Source organism: Ipomoea triloba, chromosome 7 (assembly GCF_003576645.1).
Source record: "Ipomoea triloba cultivar NCNSP0323 chromosome 7, ASM357664v1".
Taxonomy (NCBI): Eukaryota; Viridiplantae; Streptophyta; class Magnoliopsida; order Solanales; family Convolvulaceae; genus Ipomoea; species Ipomoea triloba.
Genome location: NC_044922.1, coordinates 12,133,088 through 12,160,368, shown reverse-complemented (window position 1 = coordinate 12,160,368; position 27,281 = coordinate 12,133,088). Strand labels below are relative to the sequence as shown.

The following is a 27,281-nucleotide window of genomic DNA, read 5'->3' as shown; positions in this document are numbered from 1 at the left end:
GAATCTGGCAGAATTTGTACCATGCAAGCCTTATGTTGCTTTCATCAATAGACTACTTGCTTGCTTTCCCGCACTTGAGGAGGTTGTCATTAGTATTACTCGTTCAAAAACGCTCTTCGACATTGAGGGTAACAAAGAGGTTTTGGATTATTACAAGGATGAGGTTTTGCAGTTTGCTTGTTGTGCCTCCACAAAAGTGAAAATATCTTTTATCGACTAAGAATCTTATTGGACTTCTGTTGAATTGAGTTTGTGCATTGACCTTCTATATAAGTTAAGTGATGTATAATTGTTAGTTTGAGTATCCTTGCACAGTTTAATTATGATGTTATTCTCATATAGCACAATAAGATTTACTTCTGATTAAATTTTGGTTATGGTCATGATATTTAATTGCAATGCTTGAAATGACAAGTTGAATTGTAACATTTGGGATACGCAGGAAACGATTTTCACTAATTCACTAATGAGTTGTTGTATTGATACATGTTGATTTTGTCTCATATAAAGATCCCATTGCATAGGGATAGATGCATATAAATATGTTGATTGTATCTTTAGGTGTTTTTATTGGATAATATTCTCGAAAATCACAAAGAAAATGGAAAATTACAATAATATTCCACGAAGGAAATTAATCCAGAAAATTAAACCTACGAGAGGTAGAATAAACCTGGAACACGAAGGTGATGGAAAAATTGGGGACGATCTCGGGTTGGTTGGAAGCACGAGTCGTGTTGCCACTCTCCCGATCTCGGGTTGGTTGGAAGCACGAGTCTATTGCCACTCTTCTTAAAACCTTATTTACCGCCTCCTGGGGTGCTGGAGCGTTGCGGTCTAGGTTTCTCAAGATAAAACGCACTACGATCCTTGCGTTTGAGCACACAAACTTGGATCTGGCGAACTAGAACGTGGGATGAACTTGCGTTTGAGCACACAAACTTGGGATCCGACGAACTAGAACGTGGGATGAATTTCAGGTGGCTAGAACGAAGGAAGAACAGTGTTTTTAGGGAGAAAACAAGTGAATTTCGTGGTGTGAATTGCTTGTAAATTGCTTATAAGTTGTGTTCTATCAACTGCTCAACCTGGGATTAAATAGTAGAGGAAAGGGATAGTAGCATTAACGTATGGCATTTAATTTCGAATGTAACCTCCACCCACTAGCAACCTATTTACACCCACTCACTAATCCAAGAGTCATTCTTCTTAACGGATACAGTAGGTGAAACGTCGCTCGAGAGGTCACCCGAGTCATCAGACCAGGCCGCGAGACATCAACGCATGCGAGCTAGGTCGACTCTTTCAGCAGCGAGACATCGAACCACCTCTCGCGAGAGGCTAGGCCAAGGCCAGCCAATTTTCTGAACGACATTCGTGCACGCAGGTGCCGTATACACGAGTCAAGCCTTTTCGGCATAAATAAATTTTGAACAAGCGGTTCAAACCGAAACTAGAATTAGAATAAATGCGAACCGGAATCAAATAAATTTGTAAACACTATTTGTAAATGATAAATCTGTTTGGTTTTGATTTGCATTTATTTTGAGTTCAGTTTTGATTTGTATCGACGGTTCAAAATTTATTTATTTCTTTATTTTTGTAAAATCTATTTTCTATTTAAAATAGTATGAATTCAACAATTATTTTATTTTTGTCCAGTTCTGAATCATAACAAGAACCGTCCCTACTATTTTAGTTCGGTTTCTATAGTGTCTGGTTCGGTTCAAATTAAATCGTGGTCATCCCTACATATAAGTAATAATTTGTTAGAGAAATAATAAAACATAAATGAAATAATTATTTTAAACGTAAAAAATGTCCATTTAACATCAAAAGGAGGAAAATCGCCACTTTTAAAATGATTGAAGGAACAAATATGGATACATGTATAACTCAAAGGAAAAAATGTTATAAGCCTATAATTTAGAGGGGAAAAAAGTGTCATTTTCCTTGTTTAAAAACTTTGGATCAATTTAATTAGTTCGAGTGCTTAATTAGAATTATTTGAGTATTTTTTTTAAAGTTTTTTGTTTTGAGTTTGATAGTTTAATTATATTTTGATGTTTAATGTTTAAATAAAAATTAATTTGTAGATTTGTGTTAAGAAGGTGTAACCTTGCTACCCAGGCCATTAATCAACTCAACTCGATTGTGGTTGCTACATTGATTGATAGTATACAATTTTTTTAGTACCATATATATTACTTTGTGTGAAATGATACCCCCATCACATTAATTGATAGAATTGAACCCGTGTCTCTCATATGCAAAGTGAGTGCTCTACCATTTGAACTACATCCCCTATTGATATTTTAGTAGTCAAAATGCAATCTATATTTAATAGAGTAAGAAATATTTTTAAAAATAAATCAAAGCCACTCTATCAGAGCCAGGTTTTGATCTGGGACCTATGGGTTATGGGCCCACCACGCTTCCGCTGCGCCACTCTGATTTTGCTTTTTTTTTTTTTTTTATAACTGTTATAAATGTATTTAACTCTCTCGAGAAATATTTCTTAGTTGCTTCACTTTTTTGGCTATGAATGTAAACACAATTACTACACTAATCCTTTAATTATTACGGAATAAATATTTATTACCTGAGATAATGTTTATAACTTCATTGAAGAGCCCCATAAAAAATTAATAAATAATTTCACTTGGCAAGTAATTGTTGAATTCTATATTTCCACTACTAATGTTAAGAAAATGCTTTGTTAAACTCTAATGCACATGATAATGTGTCTATCTTGAGTTTTGCTTGTACAACAATTTAAAATCAATTATTATTTTTTATGTAATTATATCATAATAAAATTATTTTAAGATAACATTGAATAAGATTAAATGTTAAATTATGACAACAATATACATATTAATCCTTACAATAGTGTACTTTAAGGAGAAGATTGACTTACTTTAATTTTTTTTTCTCTTTTTCCTTTACTTGCATTTGCACGGGATGAAATTAATGCACTTTAATTTTTAGTCATTTATGCAGCAATTATCTCAAAAGTATTGTTGCATTCTATATCAATATTTCATTATCTTAAATATTTGTGCAAGGCATCATAAAATGACAGTTTCACTATGTGTATCAACAGAGTTGAAAACTCTCGATCACATGCACAAAATAGGTGTGAAAACAATCTAGCTACAATACAAGATTGTAACGTCTCAATCTACACATTTTTCACAACTCTCAAAAGGGTTTTAAAAGTTTACTAGATGCAAATATTGTAGGGTTCCTGTAGCCCATATTTTTCTATATTTTGTAGTTTATTTATGCTTTTTTCTTTTCCACGTAAAAACAAAAAGTTACAAACTCTTTTTTTTTTTAACTTAAAATATGAGTTCAGAAAGTGTGTAATAAACACATTGTTCTAGATCTCTCTCAAACTAAGACAACAAAACACCATCTTGGTGTGAAAATTTAGTGCTAGTCAACAAATAACCACAATGATTATAATGCATACAAAACATGGGTCTTTGAATTTAATTATTTTTATAATTATTACAATTAAATAAATTTTCCTTTTTTTTCCATATTTATTTTAGTAATAATATAATTACATAAATCATATTATTATATATCAATTTTTAAAAAATAATTGCAGATAAACGAGTCATATATTATTTAATTAATTGATTGCTACTCTTGCACTAATTTTATAATCAAATAAATGTACACTTTCAAATATTATAATTGTTTATAATTTCATCTTTAATTTTATTATCTAAATATATAATAAAAAAATTTACTCTTGCATCGCACGAGTAATTGGGCAATTGTTTGCTCGAATTCAAGCAATAATAACATCAGAAAACATAATCGATTCAACACATTTCATTAATTGCACTATATAATATTTGTTGTTATAATGATTTATATAATTGTATATCTATCCAAATACTCTTAAAATATTATAAAAAAAATATATTCCGTGCAACGCACATGTGAAAATACTAGTTATAGTTAAGAGCATTATATTACAATTTTTAAAAAATACATATTAATAAATATTATGTGATCATGCAAAGCATTATACAATCATATTAGGAAATACATTCAATTATGATCTAAATCTATTTATATAAAATTTAAAATTTACCTCTTTTGATTTCTAAATATAATTCCCTTAATTATTAGTATTATTTTATTAGAATTATAATACATATAAAATACAATTAGGAACATCATTAAACATTATATTAATCATACAAAATTTTAATTTTGATTTTGTATGTTATGAACATACATACTTGCCAAATATATGAAAAATCTAACTATATTATTATATTGTACATTTTAATATCTTTTTATTTTTAAAATTTTTTATTTAAATTCATGATAATATAATTTATTCTGTGCATTACACGGGGTAAAATACCATTGTTTTTCTAAAATGATATCCATAAATTGTTCAACTTCAATTAGTATATATTAAATATTATCATAATTATATTTAATCATTTACAATGTATTTCAACCCAAAGAATAAAAACTCCCACCATTGAAGTTCGATTCTGTGATCACTCATTTAGAATGACAATAGAGGTGTAATCACACTACATAGTAGTTGACTATTAATTTTGATTTAATTGCATGATTTTAGTTTGTTCAAAGAATTAATTGCAGTTATTTTAAGTTCGATGATCTAGTTACATATTTGTGTGTAGTTTAGTGGTATATTTCAACATGGAAAATTGTAATATATGCCCTCACAAATATATCAATTATTAATATTGCTTTTAAGTTATGAGTGGTGTAAATGTTATCCATTAATTTTCAAACCTGACATATATTGTCTCTCATCTAATAGGAAGAATGAGAAACTAACATTATTATCAACGGAAGGAGAACATACGAAGAAATAAAAATAGATGGAAAAAAACTTAGCCTTCAAACAAGGAAAAATGATGGATAACCACATTTACACAACTAATAATTTAGGAGAGGAGCAATGTATGTTACATTTTGAAAATTGATGAGCAACACTTCTCAACTCAAATTTGTCTACCTTATTGTCTACTTTTTGGAGAGATATGTGGTTCAGTCTTACACAACTCAAATTTGACTTTGGGTTTCTTTACCCCATTATCAGAAAATATTGCGGTGATATGAGGGCCCAACCCACAAAAGAGCAAAAGAAAAACTTTGAAATTTCCGTGTCTGTAGCTTTGTATGTAATCAACAAAGTCCTCAACCAGCACAATGGTCTTATACGCAAATTTGTCATTGATTTTCAGACAACCTTTTACAATAGCAAAACTCTTAGGTACCAGTCGTTTGACTTGGACCAGTGGTTTCTTTTTGTCACACGAAAAGGTGTTGAAGAAATCAATCTTTCTCTTTTGGGTGAAGATAATTACAGGCTGCCAAATTGCATATTTTCTTGCCTAACACTAAAGGAATTGCATCTTAATGCAGTTTGCGTTGATTCAATAAATGCCCACTGCACATTACCAAATGTCATTTCTCTTCGTTTTGAGAATGTTGACTTTGATGGTGTTGATCTTCCAGTTCCAGTTGATTTTCCTATGCTCGAGAATCTCTCATTTATAGGTTGTGATGACCTGTCCAATTTGAACATTACTGCTCAAAAACTCGAAAGTTTAACAATCAACAATTGCCGGGTTTTCCAACTCTCTATTAACTCAGACTTGAGATCTGTTCGTACTCTTGATTTAGATAATTATGCTTTCAAGGTATCTTAGCCAGACTTTTTTTTGTTTGGATAATTATTTATTTAAAGTATTTGTTAGGACTTAGGATCTGATCTAACTTCATTCTATGTGGTTTTAAAGGAATTTGTTAAACGATGTACTAGGAGGGGACTACAACCACAACCACTTCCACTAAATGTGGAATACTTGAGAGTATCAGAACACAATTATTTAAGGGATGACATTTCTTCTGAATTCATTCATTTGCTTCGAATATGCCCAAAATTATGCAAACTTGATATAAGCGTATTGGTAATTTCCCTTTACTAATTCTTCTGTTGGTTTTAGTTGTTTCCATTATTATTATGATGAGAACAATTATGTTTTTGACACGCAGATTTACCCATTTGACACGCAGAACACACAGTATGAGAAGTTTTATTCGACTCACTAACAGAACAAGACTCCAAGACTCGATGTAAAACACGCTGATGCGGATGACCCAAACGATCATGCCACGTAGACGCCGAAGCACGAGCAGAAATAAACGCGGAAGGTGAACCAGAAGGAACCGGCAAGGTATAGAGCCCACCGGAACTATTGCCCCGCAAAAGAATTTCCTTGGTCCGAATATCCTTCACAACAAAGAAGGAAGGGTGAAACTCAAAAAACACCTGATTATCCGACGCAAAGCGCTGAACGGATAATAAAGAGGCAGAAAGACGGGGAACATGTAAAATATGAGACAACTTAAGAGACCTAGAAGGCCTAGAAATAGAAGCATGACCCACGTTACTAATAAGTAAAGGCGTACCGTCACCAACACGTAAAGTGTCGTTACCACCATATTCTTCAGAAGTAGAGAGGGCAGCTATATCAGGTGTGGCATGATGTGTTGCACCAGTGTCAGGCAACCAGGTATGAGCAGTCACGTTATTCGCCGAATCACCCTGATGAATAAAATTCGCTTGCGGAGAAACAACATAAGGCAACTTGTAACAAGACAAAGCCGAGTGACCAAATGAACCGCAAATTTGACACTGGATGGAAGAGCCTCTGCCACGGCCTCTCCCACCGCCACGTGACTGCCGACCAGAACCGCCGCCGCCGCGCCATGCAGAACCTCCGCGACCGCGAGCAGAACTAGAACCAGCACGACCGAACGGTGCTCCGCCAGCCGAACGGCCTCCTCCACGACCACGCGACTGGCGACCTCCCTGAGCAGCGAAAGCCGCCGGTGCAGCACCTCCAGGCAATGCGTAATCATCACCGGCGATGAAGTCTTGCGCGCCCAGCAAGTCAGCAAGCTCAAGGAGCGTCACCGGATGTCCTCGAACCGCCAGCGAAGAGGTGACACCCTTGAACTCCGGTCGAAGGCCGCGGAACACGTACAGGTTCTGTTCTTCCAGCGTTACCTTCCGGCCGGCGAGAGCTAAATCTTCAACAATAAGCCGAGCTCGCCCGAGATACTCTGCCGTCGACGAATCTCCTTGCCGGAGACCATGGAGTTGGCTAAGCAAGTGAAGTTGGCGGGATTGAGAGGCGGAAGCGAGGGACTGCTCAATGGCATCCCACAACTCCTTCGATGTCCGACAGCCGACGGCGATGGAGAACACCTCCTCGGACAGCGAAGAAACCAGGAGAGACAGCAACCCTTGATCACGGCGAGACCACGCAACAAACGCCGGATTCCGAACGCGGGCAGCAGCAGCGGACGAGGTAGCAGCAGACACGGCAGGGAGGAACTCCTCCGGGCAAGGACACGATCCATCAACAAGATCAATGAGATCATGGCCACATAGAAACGGGAGAACCTGAGTACGCCAAAACAAAAAATTGCGGTGGTTGAGTTTGATGCTAATGTAGTGATGAGCAGAAGAGAGCGACGACGCGGGAGCCGGCGCCGCAGAACTCACAGCAACATCTGAAACGGTCCGCTCAGAGGCAGAGCCGTCATTCGTAGCCATGGGAACAAGAACGAAACCCTAGCGACTGATACCAGATGAGAACAATTATGTTTGTATTAGAGTTCACAAAATATAACTGTAGGAATACAAGAGTATATATACAAGAGAATCATAAGTAAATTAGGACTGAGAATCATAAGTAAACTAGGACTAAGACTTATAGTATGACTCTATTATGTAGAGTCCTAATAATTATTGTTGTTGTTGCAGCAGCAGCAGCAGCATTCCTTAATACAATTTTGTTGTGTAAATGTTTTAACCCTTTTTTTTTCCTTCTATGAAGTTAAATGATGTTTTGGGAAAACTTTCCGAGGAATTTCGTAGTGTAGCTCAAGGACTTGAAATGCTTCACAATTTGAATCTGGTAGATTTTGTTGCGTACGAAGAGGAGTTTGTTTTCATCAAGGGGCTGCTTGCTTTGTTTCCTGCCCTTGAGGAGGTTGTCATTAGACGATCAGAAGTGTGCGATTGCGATGAGAACTTTGAAAATTACAAGGAGCTTTTGCATTTAAAATGTGCCTCTACAAAAGCAAAAATAACTGTTATTGGCTAAGAATCTTATTGTACTTCTATTGAATTGAGTTTTTGCGCTGATTCCATACCTCTGTATAATTGTTAGTTTGAGTATCCTTGCAAGTTATACTAATATATTCTCACATAGCAGGATAAGATTAATTCAATTAATTTTGGTTATTATCATGATATTTAATTGCAATACTTGAAATGACAAGCTAAGTGTCACATTTGGGGTACGTAGGAAACGATTTTCATCAATGAATATATAATAATATTCAAAAAATTCCTTCAAAAAAAATATATAATATTCAAAAAATTATTATTATTATTATTATTGTTGTTGTTGTTGTTGTTGTTGTTGTTGTTGTTGTTATTATTATTAAATTATTAAATAGCTATAGTAATTATAATTATTGCTCTTCATTAAATTGACATATTAGCCCTTGAGATATGTATATTGAATAATATAAGATGTTTATTCTATAAATTTATAGATTTTTAATTATTTTATAGCTTTTTAATTGTAAGTTTTTTTTTAAAATAAAACTCTAAATTGAATATACCATTACCAATTTTCAATGATTTCTATTTATACTTAGTATTTATATAAATTTTCTTTCAAATCTTTTATGATATATCATATATATTTTATATAGATTTTAAATAGCTTTATGTATTGCAATTAAAAAAAAATCATCTTTATTTTTTCAAGATTTACTGGATTCCGTAAAGAAAAATATTATATATTCTCACATTCTCTACTTCCATTTTTTACTCTCACACTTAAAATTTTGATATAGACACATTTATAAGGGCTCATTATCTTATGTGCGCCAACGTACGTGTTTGTATGTATGTATACATTCTTTCGCCTTTTCCATTCTCTCGCTGAAACTAGCTTCATACTGTGGTTTAAAAAACTCGATCTTTCAACTTTTAAGGGAAAATATTCCAATTCTAGTGGCGATATCAGTGATATTTGGATGTCTACACCTTTGTATGTAATCAACAAAGTCCTCAACCATCACAATGGACTTATTCACACATTTGTCATTGATTTTCAGTATTCCAATAGGAATACGCTTCGGTCTTACTTGTTTGACTTGGACCATGGTTCTTTTTTGTCACATGAAAAGGTGTTGAAGAATTCCACCTTAGTTTTATGGTTGGAGATGAATATAGTCTTCCAAATTGTATATTTTATTGCCTAACATTAAGGAGATTGCATCTTAATGGAGTCTCAATTAAATTAATAGATGCCCATTGCACATTACCAAATGTCACTTCACTTTGTTTTGAAAATGTTGACTTTGTTGGTGTTGATATTCCCAAAGCGTGGCATATATTGCTCCTGCTCTTAATTTGAGCGGTGTAAATGTTTTTACCCGTTGTTTTCTTTGTTCGAAGACCACATTTTTTCTTTCTTCGTTTGTTCTCCTTCCTTTAACAACAATGTTTCCCCTTCTTCCTATTAGGAGATGAACAATATATGTCATATTTTGAAAATTGGGGGACATTGATAATTGGTATATTTGTGAGGAACATAAATTATAATTTTCAATATATATATATATATATATATATATATATATATATATATATATATATATATATATATATTGCCCCTCATCTAATAGGAAGAATGAGAAATATTGTTGTCGACGGAAGGAGAACAAACGAAGACATAAAAATGGAAGAAAGAAAACGACGAATAACTACATTTACACAATTAATAATTCAGGAGAGGATCAATATATGCTGACAGGCAACACTTTCATCATTAATAATATAATTCAGAAATGACATTGATTATTAGTATATTTGTTATAATATATATTACAAATTTTCCATTCAACATTTATTCTAATACTAATCTTTTCCATGCGCGATGTGTAAAAGCATATGCCCAATATTTATATTTTAAAAAATAACTAACAAATTCTTATTAATTAAAATCTAAATGAAAAAAAATTATTTATTGTATAATGTACAAATATTATTATCATTAAAGAATATAAGAAAATGATAAGGTGGATGCATGTGCATGGTAAAATTAATGGAAATGATAACAGAAATTATAACGGTAAGAGTATTTTTGTTCAAAAATCTGTATAGTACAACCCTAAAAACACAATGTACAAAGTGGTTAGTACTAAAGACATGGACATAAATGAGAAATATAATTTTGATTGAGACTTATTATATTTTTAGATTAGAAGATTAATTAAAATCTAAATGAAAAAACATTATTTATTGTATAATGTTTACAAATATTATTATCATTAAAGAATATAAGAAAATGATAAGTAGATGCATGGGCATGGTAAAATTAATGAAAAAGATAACGTAAGTTAGAATGGTAAGGATATTTTTGTTCAAAAATTTGTATAGTACAATTCTAAAAACACAATGTACAAAATGGTTAGCACTAAAAATATAGACATAAATGAAGGATATAACTTTGATTGAGACTTATTATGTTTTTAGATTTTAGATACGGGAGGGAAGCGTATCCACTATCCCATCCTTATTTTTTAGGGATTTATACAACTCCGTATATAAAGAGATTTTTCACTTTCCGTATTAGGACTCTACATAATAGAGTCATACTATAAGTCTCAGTCCTAGTTTACTTATGATTCTCTTGTATATATACTCTTGTATTCCTACAGTTATATTGTGTGAACTCTAATACAAACATAATTGTTCTCATCTTCCGGACCCGATTGCAGTAGTCGGACTAGGAACATAGCAGTGAAGGGTTTAGCAAACTGCAAAACCTCTCCCAACTCAAACACTTCTCTCTTTCGGCGTTTCGATTACTGCTTTCTCTCAAATCGAATCTACTGTGCGCCAGCGAGTTTGTATGTATGTATACATTCTTCCGGCTTTCCTTTCTCTCGCTGAAACTAGCTTCATACTGTGATTTACACAACTCGATCTTTCAACTTTTTTTTAAGGATAAATGTTTTATATGTGTTCATAGAGCGATTGAAATTGGATAAAGTGATGTTGAAATAATGTAGACTGTTTTTTTCTTCTATGTAGTTTTGTTCGAATTTTTTACTTGTTTCCAGATGAAAATCATAAATATGGTGTCTTTTTCTTTTCGCTTATTTGAAACTAACCTAGGATGGTTATAGTATAGGGGATTAAAGATGGGGAATATAAGATCACCATTGGTGTTATTGTGAAAAAAATTGCATTTATTTATTGCGGATTCAAAATCATTCTCCCATTTCAGGGTGCCTGCTTTATGAATTTTGGTTGATCTAAGTTGAATTTGTTGTCTAAAAAATGTGCACTTTTTCCTGTACTAGTCACTTTGACAAAAACACAAAAAGTGGTTTCAGTGTTGATATGTTCCTTTCCTATTAGCTGGCAGAGTTTCATTGTAAAGTATTGTTTTTTTGGTATTGATGCATCTTCACTCTTCAGAAGTGTGTCTTGAATTTTTTAAATGCTTGGGTGAACTAATCCTTTTACCTTAATCATGCTTCATGCTTATATAGCATAAAGCTCGTACTGACTTCAATGGGTTAGGATAGGCACTCCATTAAATTTTGCGTCTTGCATCTTTCAAATTTAGTATCTTCCTGCCTGCAGCTGATACTTGCAATTTATAATTACTAATTTACTATTGTTCTTTAATTTGCATATATTAAAGTTATTTGGATTATGGGGAGAAAACCGAGACAGCGGCTGAGAGATAGAATCAGTGAACTCCCAGCAGATATAGTTGACATGATTTTGGGGTTCTTACCGATTGAACAAGCTGCTAGAATGGCTGTTTTGTCTACCTTTTGGAGAGATATGTGGTTCAGTCTTACAAAGCTCCATTTTGACTATGGGTTTATTTTTCACATTAAGAGAAAATATTCCCATGCTTGCAGTGGGATGTTTGGATGTCTGCAACTTTGTATGTAATCAACAAAGTTCTCAACCAGCACAATGGACTTATTCGCACATTTTTCATTGATTTTCAGCATCTCCGGAATACGCTTAGGTCTCGGTCATTTGACTTGGACCAGTGGTTGCTTTTTGTCACCCAAAAAGGTGTTGAAGAAATCGACCTTAGTCTTATGGTTGAAGATGAATACAGGCTTCCGAATTGCATATTTTCTTGCCTAACACTAAGGAGATTGTATCTTAATGGAGTCTCTGTTGAATCAATAAATGCCCATTGCACATTACCAAATGTCACCTTACTTTGTTTTAGAAATATTGACTTTGATGGTGTTGATCTTCCGGTTCAAGTTGATTTTCCTATGCTCAAGTATCTCTCATTTATGGGATGTAATAACCTGTCCAATTTGAACATTTCTGCTCAAAAACTCTATAGTTTAACAATCAACAATTGCCTCTTTTGCCAACTCCCTTTTAACTTAGACTTGAGATCTGTTTGTACTCTTGATTTGGATAGTTATGCTGTCAAGGTATCTTAGCCAGACTCTTTTTGTTTGGATAATTATTTATTTAAAGTATTTGTTAGGAACTAATCTAACTTCGTTTCTATTTGGTTTCAAAGGATTTTGTTAAAGGATGTACTAGAAGGGGACTGCAACCACAACCACTTGTACTAAATGTGGAATGCTTGATACTATCAGAATCAGAAATCTATACCGATGACATTTCTTCTGAATTCATTCATTTGCTTCGAATATGCCCAAAATTATGGGAACTTGATTTATCTTTATCGGTAATTTTCCTATATTTTTTTCTTGATTCTAGTTGTTTTCATTATTATTGTTGTTGTTGTTATTATTATTATTTTTTTTTGGTAAATTTACAGGGTCTTTCTCTCCGTCCGTTTAACGGTCCGGGGTCCACCCACTTTCGCTCCGGGAGGCACGGGATTATATTGAATCTCAGAGAATTTGTAGCGCGTAAGGATTATATTGTTTTCATCAAGGAGCTACTTGCTTGCTTTCCAGCACTTGAGGAGGTTGTTATTACTATTTCAGAAATATATGTGGGATTTGAAAATTACAAGGAGGAGCTTTTGCATTTTCCTTGTGCCTCCACAAAAGCGAAAATATTTATTATCGACTAAGAATCTTATTGTACTTTTGTTGAATTGACTTTGTGTATTGATTCCATACCTTCTATATACGTTAAGTGATGTAAAATTGTTAGTTTGAGTATCCTTGCAGTTTATACTGATATTCTCCCATAGCAGGTTAAGATTAATCTCATTAAATTTTGATTATGGTTTAATTTCACTACTTGGAATGACAAGTTAAGTTGTAAAATTTGTGGTAGGTAAGAAACGATTTTTACTTGGTATGACAAAGTCAATTTTTTAACTTTCTCATTTTTATGCAATTAAGTTAATTAACAGGATACTTTTAGATAAATGGTACTTTTTAAATTTTAAAAATTAATTAAAATTAAAAAATGTTTTCTTACTTTAGATCAAATAAATATTTTTTTAAAAAAAGGAACTTCCAAAACGTACAACAAGAAATGGAAGACAAGCCTGCATGGGCAATTTAACTGGTCACAGTGGTGAAGTTTGAAGAAACGACATATCCTATTGAGGATATGCTTTTGTCTCGGTCGTTTGACATTAAGCAGTGGCTCCTCCTTTTTGTCACACAAAAAGGTGTTGAATAAATCCAATATAACTATGTAATCTTTTGCCTGAAGATAAATGCAGATTGCCAAATTGCATATTTTCTTGCCCAACATTTAGAAAATTGCACCTTTGTGGAGTCTCTGTTGAACCAATAAATGACCCTGGCATATTTCCAAATGCCACTTCAATTCATTATGCTTTGAAAATGTTGACTTTAATCTTAGAAATCATCCAGTTGATGTTCCGATGCTTGAGAATCTGCCACTTATCTCTTGTACAAACATGTTACATTTTAACATCATTGTGCCAAAACTTGGTTGTTTAAAACTTGGTTATATTGACCTACAAGGTGGTTTTATTGTAGTTAACTTGGACTTGACATCTGTTCATATTCTTGATTTAAATGTTTGTGTTATTGAGGTATATTAGCAGTACTTTTTTTCTTTTTTCTTTTTTTTTTTTTTTCTTACAGACTATTATTTGATTAATTTAAGATTTTTTGTAAGGAACTAATCTAATATTTCACTTTGGTTTCCGAGGAATTTGTTGAAGAATTTACTAGAAGGGGACTACGACTACAACAACCTATACTAAAAGTGAAATACCTGATATTACCAAATTATGATGATTTTTGGCCTCCTAAGTTTTCTGATTTCATTAATTTGCTGCGAGTATGCCCAAAATTATGCACACTTGATTTACATACACATATAGAGGTAATTATATTTTCTTGGATAAATTATTTACTGAAGTCTAAGTTTTTTGTTTGTTTGTTTGTTTTTTTTTTCTTTTTTCTTTTTTCTTTTTAAGTTTGGCAATTTGGCTTGAAAGTGCTTTGACAGTGAGTAAAAAAAATTTCAAGGATATTTATAGTGTGGCTCAAACATTCATAATGCTTCACACTCTGAAGTTTAGCTCAGTTGTGGTTCGGGGCACTTGTATGTTTACTATCCTGGAGCTATTTTCACGCTCTTCAAAGCTTGAGAAGATTGTCATTATTCTTGACTCAATATATAAGTACAATTATGTGTTTAAATTTATGGACGAGTTTTCACATTTTCCTCATGCCTCCACAAAAGCCCTTGTGCTTGGACAAAAGCAGAAGTTGTATAATATAATGCTGAGAATCCTATTGTATTTTTATTGAAATGAATTTGTGCATTGATACTCTATATATAGGTTCAGCTAGTGATGATGTGTTGTAATAATAATAATATATTATTATTATTAATACAAACCAAGTAGATCATAATCCCCTAAAACATAGATGAGTGGAAATTTAATAATTAAAGTGTGTTCCTAAAACATGGAATGTTTTATGGGATGTGGGGTAGGTATAGCACAAAACATGGATTAGTGGTTGTTGATTATGACATTATGTTTGTCATCTTTGTATGCATATATATATATATATATATATATATATATATATATATATATATATATATNATATATATATATATATATATATATATATATATATATATATATATATATATAATGCCGTAGGAATTGTAGTAGTGTATGCAATGAATGAAGTGTGAAGAAATAATTCAAAGCAAAATTTAGAAAGATTTCCTAGCTATATTCCTTAGTCCTTTCCCCTCTTTCTCTCCATTAAATACATAGATATATTTGATTAAATATATCTAACATTTGGTATCAGAGCCTATCAACCTTCCAATCCTGAGATATTTTTTCTAGTGAAATATGACCAATAATTTCAATATTGTGTGGTCGGGTCCTAAATTAGATGGGAAACTCGATTACAATTATTGGCAAATTATGATGACCACACATTTGAAAGCTCAAAATCTTTGGAGCTATGTTGATCCCAGTCTACTAGAAGGAGCTGATGCAGCTGCTGTACGGCGAGATCAATTGGCGTTGGGACAAATTCACGGGCGTTTGGACAAATTCACCAAGGTGTTCATTACTCCATTTTTGGGCAGCTAGCTCGTGCTGAAACGACAAAACAAGCTTGGGACATCTTAGAGGTGTCACACAAAGGAGTTGTTCGGGCGCAGAAGTCTAAGTTGCAGTCGTTGAGAAGGTTGTATGATCGTTGTGAGATGACCTCTACAGAAACGGTAGATATGTATTTCTCTCGTCTTATTGATCTTGTAAATAAGATGAGGTTATACGGAGACACAGTTGCAGATAGTGCAGTGGTTGAAAAAATTCTACAAACAATGCCGATGAAGTATGACCATGTGGTGGCTTCAATAACAGAGTCACACGATACCGAGGACTTGACAATTGCCGAGTTAAAAGGTATGATAGAAAGTCATGTTGAAAGAATTGAGTCAAAATCGGAACCACTAGCAGAAGAGGCTTTGAAAAGCCAAGTCACCCTTGATATGACTGGCTCTAATCAAAGAAGTGGAGAATTTGGTAGAGGTCGTGGAAGAGGAAGAGGAGGATTCAGAGGAAGAGGACGTGGTAACTCCAATCAAGGAAGAGGTGGAGGTAATAATACCAAGCAAGGTAAATTTCCATTTAATTGCTACAATTGCGGCAAGTATGGACACAAAATTGCAGATTGTTGGTATAAAGAGGATGATCATGAACAAGCAAATGTTGCTGAAAAATGTGGTGAGAGTTCTACTGAACCTGAAATCTTATTTTTGGCCAGTAACAGTTTGTCTGCAGATGAAAACATATGGTTCTTGGATACTGGATGTAGTAACCATATGTGTGGAAAGAAGGAATTGTTTTCAGAATTGGATGAATCAGTTCGATCTGAAGTGACATTTGGGAATAAGTCAAAAGTGCCAATTTTGGGAAAAGGTAAAATCTCTATTAAGTTGAAGGATGGTACTCACAATTTTATATCCGATGTGTTTTATGTTCCTGACTTACACCAAAATTTGTTAAGTATGGGGCAGTTGTCAGAAAAGGGATATAAAATAAATATCACTGGAGGGTGTTGTACCATCATTGATGCCAAGGGAGTTTTGATTGCAAAGGTAAATATGTCCCAAAATCGACTATTTCCTTTGGAAATCAATCATGCACATCTTACTTGCTTTAATTCTGAAATCCGAGATGATAATTGGTTGTGGCATATGCGGTTTGGGCATTTTCATTTCTCCGGATTAAATTATTTAGCAAGAAAGAAACTTGCTTCTGATTTGCCGATTATTAATGTTCCTGACAAAATTTGTGAAAGTTGTTTGATTGGGAAGAAGCATAGAGAACCTTTTCCTGTAGGTAAGTCAAAAAGAGCCACAAAGCAGTTGGAGATTGTTCACTCAGATCTATGTTCAGTGGAAGTTCCTTCAAATGGAGGTTGTAAGTACTTTATTACCTTCATTGATGATTTCAGTAGGAAAACATGGGTTTATTTTCTGAAACAGAAGTCAGATGCATGTGATGTTTTTCAACAATTTAAGGTTTTTGTTAAAAAACAAAGTGGTTATAAGATTAAAATTTTGAGAACTGATAGAGGTACAGAATATATTGCTTGTGGTGAATTTTTAAAGAAAAATGGTATTCAGCATCAAATGACAGCTAGGTACACTCCACAACAAAACGGAGTGGCTGAAAGGAAGAATAGGTCTATCATGGACATGGTGAGATGCATGATGAAATCTAAAAATCTGCCTAAACCTTTTTGGGCAGAAGCTGTTGCTTGTGCTGTTCATGTGTTGAACAGGTGTCCAACTAAAAGTGTTCGTGATAAGACACCTGAGGAAGCTTGGAGTGGGAATAAACCCTCTATCAGACATCTCAAGGTTTTTGGATGTTTGGCATATGCACATGTGCCAGATCAGTTGAGAAAGAAGTTGGATGACAAAGGTGAGAAGTGTATTTTTATTGGTTATAGTGACACTTCAAAGGCTTATAAATTGTATAATCCTGAAACTCAAAAGGTTGTTATAAGTCGTGATGTCACTTTTGATGAATATGGTGCATGAGATTGGTCAACTAAAGATGAAAGGTTAGTTGTTGGTCCCATTATTCCTAATAATGAGCAACTGGTTCCAGATAATGTTCAGTCTTCTTTACAGCTAGAATCATCAGTTCGGAGATCTCAACGCGAGCGTCACTTACCAGCTCATTTGGAAGATTATGTTTTGGGTAATGATAATGACTTGACTGATGAAGAGATTGTTCAGTTTGCGCTTTTTGCAGATTGTGACCCTATATCATTTGAGGAGCTGAGGCTGCTACAGAAACTCATTGGTTTAAGGCAATGGATGAGAAGATGTGTGCCATTGAAAAGAACGGTACTTGGGAGTTAACAGACTTATCTCCCGGAAAGAAGCCAATTGGAGTAAAGTGGGTCAACAAAACCAAATACAAGTCAAATGGTGAGATTGACCGTTTCAAGGCATGGTTGGTAGCAAAGGGTTACAAGCAAAAATCATATATCTTTGCAAAGCCATTGAAGATACACACATTTCTCAAATTGACGAAGAAATTGGGATGAAGAATATTTCCAACTTGGTTTAAGGGGGGCAATGTTGTCATAATAATAATATATTATTATTATTAATATAAACCAAGTAGATCATAATCCCCTAAAACATAGATGAGTGGAAATTTAATAATTAAAGTGTGTTCCTAAAACATGGAATGTTTTATGGGATGTGAGGTAGATATAGCACAAAACATGGATTAGTGGTTGTTGATTATGACATTATGTTTGTCATCTTTGTATGCATATATATATATATATATATATATATATATATATGTAATGCCGTAGGAATTGTAGTAGTGTATGCGGTGAATGAAGTGTGAAGAAATAATTCAAAGCAAAATTTAGAAAGATTTCCTAGCTATATTCCTTAGTCCTTTCCCCTCTTTCTCTCCATTAAATACATAGATATATTTGATTAAATATATCTAACATGATGTATAATTGTTAGTTTGACTATCTTGCAAAGTTGAATGTACTAGCACATGCACAACTTCTCTTTCCTCGTTTCAATATATGCCATATGGAAGGAAACTCTTTTGTTGTGCTTTATAAACGCATTATAAAGATTTTGTATGAGTGACAAAGTAACGATGTCTTTGACAATGTGATTGATATTTATAATTTAGACTAGTTTTTCTTATGCGCGATGCGCAAAAAATAGGTGCCCAATATTAATATTTTATATTAAAATTTTAAATTTATTTATATTTTAATATAATAATAATAATAATGTAAAATATTTTTATAAATTGGATATTTATATTTTAAAAAAATAACTAACATATAATTCTAAAATTTAATGTGTATATATTATTATTATTATTGAAGAAGATAAGAAAATATATGGTGGATGCATGTGCATAGTAACAATAGTGAAAAAGATAACGGAAGTTATAATGGTAGGGGTATATTTGTCCAAAATATTATGTAGTACAACTTTTATAGCATAATGTACAAATAAACTTAACGGAATAAACGGACATAAATGAAGGGTATAACCTTCATTCACATTTATTATGTTTTTAGATAATAATATTGACACGAGAATGAATTGTGCACAATGTGTAGATGCAAATACAACTTTCGTAGTTGTGCTTAATATTCAGGGAGGATTTAAAATAGCGATCAAATAAATCTTTCAATTAGACTAAATAGTTTAATTGAGCCTCTAAACTATAAAATTACATTTAAGCCATTGAAATTGGTCAAAATGTACAATTATTAGGCCTCCTAGTAGGTTACCAACAGGTTAATATTGAATTCACGCTTATTTAACGTTGAATCGCCATTTGGAGGTCCTCGCCTGGATTTATAGATATTAATTAGGGCTTAAATGAATGTGTTGGGTCACCATTTTGAGGTCCTCACTTGAATTTATATATATCTAGGACTTAAATGAATGTTTTTTTAGTTATCGATTTTAAATGCGTGAATAAAAATTTTCTGTTCCGAGACTCAATTGTACTATTTGATCTACTTTATAAATTTATTTGACCCTTTTATCCCTTTAAATAATACTCCGTATGAGTGTTTATGTATTTCATGATTTGTACCTTTATATAAAAGTTTAAAATAATAAGAGAGACACATCGAAAGAGGTAACCAAGTAGGTGAAGCATGATTTTGGCAACACCCTCTCAGTTGAGCATCTTTATAGTACGATATGCTTCTCCTGTGATTTGCAGACCATTATGAAACAATATTTACTCAATATAGATTATTACACAAGAGTGAGGCTTCATGCTTTGAATCTTTTTTTTTTTTTTTTTTGGAAGAGTTATGGTCTAAAATGTGTTTCGTCAAAGTGCCACTTGCTTACTTCTCAACACTTGTAAAGATCGGTTGTCAAGCATAAAACCTTTTTTTCCTTAGGTTTCATATTCATCCTTAATAATAATAATAATAATAATAATAATAATAATAATAATAATGCCAAAGACCTTGTGGTCTAGTGGCATCTGGTGTCCCAGTCAATGGAGGCAACTGTTGGAAGCAACTGTTGACTCTTTGTGCTTTAGTAGGTTGAGAAAGTAGGAGGCAAAATACTACATTGTAACAGAGTCAGTAGTACTCAAAAAAAATAATAATTAATTTATAGGTAACATTTTATTTTTAGTTATTTTTTTTAAAACATAAACCTAGTATTATTATGATATGATAATTTTTTTTTAACAAACTTGTTTAAATGACGCTAAACATGTGCATATTTTTAATTCTAAATGCCAATTCCTTTTTTGACGGATTATTTTCTACCTTGCCCCTATTTCACAAACTAGTATTTGCACCCGTGCGATGCACGGTCATTATGTTTTGGTTTAGTTAAAAATATTGAAGAGTGAAAACATAGAAATTAAAAGAAGCTAATTTTATAACATTGAATAGAAATAAAATCACAAATTATTAAAAATTTCTTTGTATACAACATTTCGAGTAGTGTTTAAAACCCTCTACGTTCATAAGAAATTACAACTTTAAGACCATCGGGATTACTAACCCTCGAAATTGCTACATACCACTGTCCGTGGTTGAAAACTGATTTTTTAAATAACAATCCAACATGTGATCGATAATGTTTATCTATGGCTTTTGTTTATTGTCATTGTGTATGACAACATAACAGGAAATTGTTTCATTTGAAATTTAAAAGGGAGTCTTGGATTTGAAGGAGTCAATGCCAATCGACAATCGTGGTATCAAGACATCTGTCCCTGCATGGTGTCCACCCAATTTTTCGTCATTGTTTTCACCCAATTTTTCATCACCTAAATCAGCAATCCACTTTGCAAATCTGTCTAACTTTTCTACTTGTCCTTCAGTTGTAATACTACGCAACCGGAGATTCTTGGTTAACCGCAGCACTTGACAATTATTTCGCAAATAAGAAAAATTTATACTTGCCTTTACTATGTCTTGCCTTGTGCCGTTAGGAATAACTGGAAGTATTTGTCTAAAATCACCACCTAAGACAACAGTTTTTCCACCAAAAATGTCATGCTTGAACTTGTATGATTTGAGAATTTCATTAGGTCTCTTAGAGTTCTGTCCAAAGCCTCAAAACAATGCATGTGCAGTCCTACCCTAAGTAGCACTAATGATGCTATACCATTAGATGCAACATTTAGTACAATTTTTCCTTGTGACCTTAAAGCTATTGACATTGTTTTCCATAGAAAAGTTTCTCCTGTACCACCATATCCATAGACAAAAAACAACACACCATTATTGTTTTGAACATCAACGATCACTTTTTGGTAGATACTTAACCGATCATCAGTTACTTGTGAAACCAAAATGCCATGTTCTTCTTTTAAAGCTTCACGATCATATGGCATCTCTTCAAACAACAACCTATTACCCAAGATCTGATCGGTAATTCCATTTGGATAGGTAATTCCATTTGGTATAGGCATCGGTGGATAATAAGCTAATGACTTGTTCCAACCATTCAATAGTTTTTCAATTTCGGTCAAATCATACTTTTTCTTTTCTGCTTCAGTTAGTATTAAATCTACATGAAAAGTAAAATACGGCATATAATATCTGGCCTATCTTCAACTTTCAATCTCCGTGCTGGTAAAAACCTTTCTATCTCATGCCACTTTGGGTTACATGTGAAAGTAATAAAAATATTTAGATACCCAATTGATTTGCAAATGGCCATTGCATCTTGGTAATTTTGTACCATGTACCGTGCACCTCCCGTAAAACTTGATGGCAAAATGATTCTCTTTCCTTGTGTAGGATCTACTTCTCCACATGTTAGAGTATCTGTCAAACACTTTTAAGATTCACATCAAGTTTTTTGGTGTGTCATAATGTAGAGTAATCTTCCAAACTCTATTATAGTGTAAGCATCAGCAATAAATTGTTGTAACAACCTTCGAACATATAGTAATGTTGAGGTTTCATACAACCTATCTTGCAAACGAAAAGAGAAATATTCTCTTAGAATTACACGATTTCTTGTTGTTGAACTTCTTCCACCGTTATCTGCAAATTGGATGTTTTGTCTATATCTATCTAATGTAATAAGATTAATTCTACATAGCTATTTTTTTTTTTTTGGGTAAATCTACATAGCTAATAATAATAATAATAAATGAATAAATAAATAAATGTAAACATAGATGTTTTAGAATATCCTAATCTGTCCAACCCCATTTCCCCAATCCCGTTCTCGCTCTTGTTTCTCTTGCATAAACGCTGTCTCCGCTTTTCTCTCGAACAATGTCGGTTCTCTCCATTCGCTCAACTTCATTCTCTCATCCAAAACTTGCAATTACAATAAGATCCTAGGTTCTCTACAATCGTAGTAGGTGATGTAGTTCTTCTTGCCTTTATTTTTTTTCTTTGTTTTGGATTTGTATTTGGTTTAATTTATCTTACAAAATTTTGATTTTCTGCTATAACAACTGAGGCTTTAGAATCTACTGATATGTTGATAAATTTCTAGCTAAAATGACAGAAAACAGTTATAATTGTGCATTTTTATGTATTGTTATTCTGAAATTGTGTTCTGCATGTGGTGTTTGGTGTTGTTGATCTCTTATTTTGAGTTACTTTGCAGATTTAGGTTTTTATATTATTTATCTTACCTATATAACTTATAACTGTGGCTTTTTACTGTTGTGTTTGGAATTCGAACAACCTAAATAACTTATAATTGAAGATGATTGGCAAGATGATGAGGTGACATTTTATTCTTCTTTCTTTCTTTCTCTGTCATCTACCTTATTTGAAATGTGTGTGACTGCAATTATTTATTTAGTATTTGCAACTAAAGACAGATACGTAGGTATACTAAGAAATGACTTTTACAACTAAAAACTTACTGTTCACATCAATCTTTACCCTGCACAGTTGTATTAGAACAATAAATGGTTGAATTAGGTCATACTTATAGAAAGGCAACACTTTTTCCACATGTTGGTCCTAGATTGTGCACTTAAGTTGATTTCCCCAGGAAAAAATTGGTTAAAAATTCTATGACATAAACAAACTGAAAAAATATAAAATGTTACTTGGGGTCTTCGAACAGGAAATCAATAAGCCAAGAAGGCCTGCCAGCAATCAAATAGAACAAAAGATAGATTTATAAGAAGTCAGAAAATAGAACACTGCACGCTTTAAAATTTATAGAATTGCTTTGCCTGTTTGGTAAACATTTTTTTTGTTTGGTAAACATTTCATTGCAAAACATTTGTATAAGATAATTGAATTCAAGTTTTGTGTAAGATATTTATGTAGGTTATACGTGTATGGAATACAGAAATTTGCTCATTATCTATGCAACATACTGGTACTGGAATCTACACGAAGGTTTGTTGAAAAATCAATCCTGATTCGCTATTTTTTCAATCTTATTATAAAGAACAAAAGCTTTTACATATTAAAAAAATATATAAAAAAAAAAAAGTTACATCTTCAACGTGAAAAAGTCACTCCCTACATTTTATAGATTGACTCCCTCTTCGTTCTGCAATGTCATAGGTACAAACCAGCCGGACTTTCATTGCACAATTAGTTTTCAGAGGAGAAATGTCTATTGCAACAATGTACATTGGAGCCATGGTGATTTTAAAGAAGGATGAATCGAATATGAACTAAACCCTTTTCAATTGAATGTATTTATAGAGTAATGTAATGTATAGAGCCGTAAGTTATACGAACGATGCGTCGAGCCGTAAATTTAAAAGCAAAAGTAAATGTTGTTTGATCGAAATAGGAAAGGATTATATATTCATTAATTAACATAATTAACACGCGCAAAACCCTAGGATTTTAAAGCAAGGCTTGGCCAGCAGTGCCCACTGCCCACCGTGTGAAACGACAACATTTTCACTGGGCTGGAAAATGCCGAATCCTGATTGGCCATGGCGATATGGCCTTATTATATAGAGATAGAGAGATCAGACTTGGAACATTGCCGTGAAAGGTCACTTCTCCTCGTCGCCGAATCCTGCCTCCCTGCAATTCGCCGCTCCGATTACTGGTTTGTCTCAAATCTAATCTACTGTGTGCCAGCGTGTATATGTATGTATACATTCTTCCGGATTTCCTTTCTCTCACTAACCCTAGCTTCATATTGTGATTTACACAACTCTTTAAGCTTTTGAGGATTAATGTTCAGTATGTGTTGATAGAGCGATTGAAATTGAATGAAGTGAAGTCGAAGTATTGTTTACTTTTTCTTTTCCCCTGCAATTTTTTTTTAGAATTTTCTACTTGCTTCAGTACTACATACGGTGTATGCACCAGATGAAGCTCATCAATAAGATAACTTTTAATGTCCCCTTGTTTGAAAAACACCATTTGTGTCATTGTAGAAAATTGCATTTATTTATTGCAGATTCGAAAACACCAATTTCAGGGAGGCTGCTTAATGAATTTTGGTTGAATGGTTGACCCAAGTTCAACTATTTGTCTATATTTGCACTTTTTCCTGTATTACCCACCTTGACAAACCAGTGGTTTCTGTGTTGATATGTTCATTCTTTTCCATTTAACTGCCACAGTTTCACCATTGCCTCTAACAAATGCAACAAAGACACAGAGTATAGTTCTTTTTTGGGTATTGATGCATCTTAAAAAGCACGTCTTTTATTTTTGAAATGTTTGGGTGCACTAATCCTTTTACCTTAACTTCATGTTTGTATAGCTTAAAGATGGTAACAACTTTAGTGGGTTAGGATAGGCACTGCATTAAATTTAGCATCTTGCATCTTTCAAAATTGCCATCTTCCTACCTGCAGATTAGGCTTAAATTTAATTACTAATTTACTATTATCAATTTCACCCATCTTAGGGTTATGTTTCAATTTTAATTTATTTCTTCTTTGATTTGCATATATTAAAGTTATCTGGATTATGGCACGAAGAGATAGAATCAGTGAACTCCCTGTAGATATACTTGACAAGATTTTGGGGTTCTCTTTCCGATTCACGAAGCTGCTAGAATGGCCGTTTTGTCTACCTTTTGGAGAGATATTTGGTTCAGTCTTACACAACTTCACTTTGATTGGAGGTTTTTTATTCACATTAGGAAAAAATATTCCCATGCTCGCAGTGATATCAAGACCCAAAACATACAAGAGATGAAGAAAAACATCAATATGGACTTATTTGCTGCTTTGTATGTAGTCAACAAAGTTCTCATCCAGCACAATGGACTTATTCGCGAGTTTGTCTTTGATTTTCACTATTTGAATAGATTTCATAGTAAGAAAACATTTAGGTCTCGGTCGTTTGAATTCGATCAATGGCTCCTTTTTGTCACCTGTAAAGGTGTTCAAGAAATACACCTTAGTCTTATGCCAAAAGATGAATACAGTCTGCCGAATTGCATTTTTTCTTGCCCAACACTTAGGAGATTGTATCTTTGTGGAGTCTCTATTGGACCAATAAATGACCCTTACATATTACCAAATGTCACTTCACTATGCTTCAAAAAAGTTAACTTTAGTCCTATAGATCATCCAGTTGATGTTCCTATGCTCGAGAATCTGTCATTTGAGAATTGTTATACCCTTCCTAATTTTAACATTACTGCTCAAAAACTTCATAGTTTAAGAATAGGCTCTTGCTTTTGTTATGATCTCCCTATTAACTTAGACTTGAGATCTATTCGTACTCTTGATTTGGATTGTTGTTCTCTGAAGGTATATAGTCTGATCCTTATTTTTCCAAATATTTATTTATTTAAATTATTTATTAGCAACCCATGTAACTCGATTTCTATTTGGTTTCAAAGGTTTTTGTTAATGCATTTACTGAAAAGGGACTACAACAACAACCAATTGCGCTAGATGTGGAATATCTGATGTTATCAACTAAAGACCATGATCATGATAAGGAAGATGTTTATTCAGCATTCATTCATTTGCTTCAAATATGCCCAAAATTATGCAAACTTGATATAGACTTAAAGGTAATTTTATTTTACTTGTGAATTTTCTGTGAGATTCTAGTAGTTTCTCTTATTATTATTACTATTTTTGATTTTTGATTTTTGATTTTTGTTGTGGTATTCCTAATGCAATTTTGTTGTGTAAATGCTTAATTGTTGTTTTGTTTTGTTTTTGTTAATTTGTTGCTTTTTTAAGTTCACCCATACTATGCCAAAACTTTCGGACGAATTTCACACTGTGGCTCAAAGACATACAATGCTTCACACATTGAAGTTGAACTCATATAATGGAAGTTATGCGTATGATATGTTCATCAAGGGACTGCTTACTTGTTTTCCCGCACTTGAGAAGGTCTTCATTGATGAAGAGTCATGCAACTACGAAGAAGCCAAGGAATTTTTTTGCATTATTATGCCCCCTAAAAAACAAAAAGTATTACGTAAAAGTATTAGTTTGAGTATCCTTTGATGGTGAAGATCTTTTGGTTGATGCTCTTATGCTTAACAGTATGTCATTTATTGAATGTAATAATGTGACTGATTTTAATATTGTTACTCAAAAAATTGATGATTTAACAATCTTTAATTGTCGTTTTTACCAACTCTCAATTAGCTTGGACTTGAAATATTTTTGTAGTCTTGAATGGTATTGTTAATCTCTCAAGTCTCAAGGTATATCATACATGTTATAAAATAAGGAAATTTGTAAGAAAACAAGAACATGAATTATACAAAGAGAAATATAGAGAGATTAAGAGTGTGTTTGGTAACCTGTAAAATGGCTTCTAGAAAATGTTTTTCTAGTTTTCGGTGTTTGGTAACGTCCGGAAAATGTTTTCTATTGACCAAGGAAAATCAATTCATTTTTCTAGAAAATGACTTACGGAATTTTTTTCTGTAAGTCATTTTCCGAAATTGCCAAAATGACCGTTTCGCATGTTCTCGGCCAAAACTAAGCTATATCACTCATGACTGTGGACCAAGGAGGTGGGGTGGACCAAGGAGGTAGGGAAACCGTCGGAAACCTGTGCTACGTTTTTTTTTTAATTCTATTTTTTAATAAATAATATTATTTTAATATTATTATAATTTTTATATTTTAAATAAAATAATTACAATGTTTAATTATATAATTCTACACATTTCCCATAAAATGAACCAAACACACAAAGACAGTTTCTATAATACATCCAAACACGGGAAATGAAACAATTTT

At 33.0% G+C, this 27,281-nt stretch overlaps 3 protein-coding genes across 5 annotated transcripts; all 3 read left to right on the top strand.

The window, feature by feature from the left end:
• Positions 1–5,123: 5,123 nt before the first annotated feature.
• LOC116024135 (F-box/FBD/LRR-repeat protein At1g13570-like) lies at positions 5,124–8,327 on the top strand. The gene is made up of 3 exons (XM_031265036.1): positions 5,124–5,711; positions 5,811–5,981; positions 7,920–8,327. The coding sequence occupies exons 1-3, from the start codon at positions 5,124–5,126 to the stop codon at positions 8,187–8,189; spliced, it is 1,029 nt and encodes a 342-aa protein (XP_031120896.1). The 3' UTR covers positions 8,190–8,327.
• Positions 8,328–11,830: 3,503 nt separating this feature from the next.
• Positions 11,831–17,400, top strand: LOC116024134 (F-box/LRR-repeat protein At3g03360-like). Its single transcript, XM_031265035.1, has 8 exons — positions 11,831–11,941; positions 12,046–12,588; positions 12,681–12,851; positions 15,683–16,124; positions 16,272–16,395; positions 16,903–17,024; positions 17,244–17,305; positions 17,389–17,400. The coding sequence occupies exons 1-8, from the start codon at positions 11,831–11,833 to the stop codon at positions 17,398–17,400; spliced, it is 1,587 nt and encodes a 528-aa protein (XP_031120895.1).
• Positions 17,401–23,956: 6,556 nt separating this feature from the next.
• On the top strand, positions 23,957–26,674 carry LOC116024612. Of its 3 annotated transcripts, none has more exons than XM_031265547.1 (4): positions 23,957–24,151; positions 25,016–25,817; positions 25,910–26,086; positions 26,262–26,674. In XM_031265547.1, the coding sequence occupies exons 2-4, from the start codon at positions 25,116–25,118 to the stop codon at positions 26,532–26,534; spliced, it is 1,152 nt and encodes a 383-aa protein (XP_031121407.1). In that variant the 5' UTR covers positions 23,957–24,151; positions 25,016–25,115; the 3' UTR covers positions 26,535–26,674. The 3 variants fall into 3 exon arrangements, 2 of the variants coding, with proteins under 2 accessions (XP_031121407.1, XP_031121408.1); XM_031265548.1 differs by having other exon boundaries at positions 23,957–24,192; XR_004099504.1 differs by lacking the exon at positions 25,016–25,817 and having other exon boundaries at positions 23,961–24,151.
• The last annotated feature ends 607 nt before the right edge of the window (positions 26,675–27,281 follow it).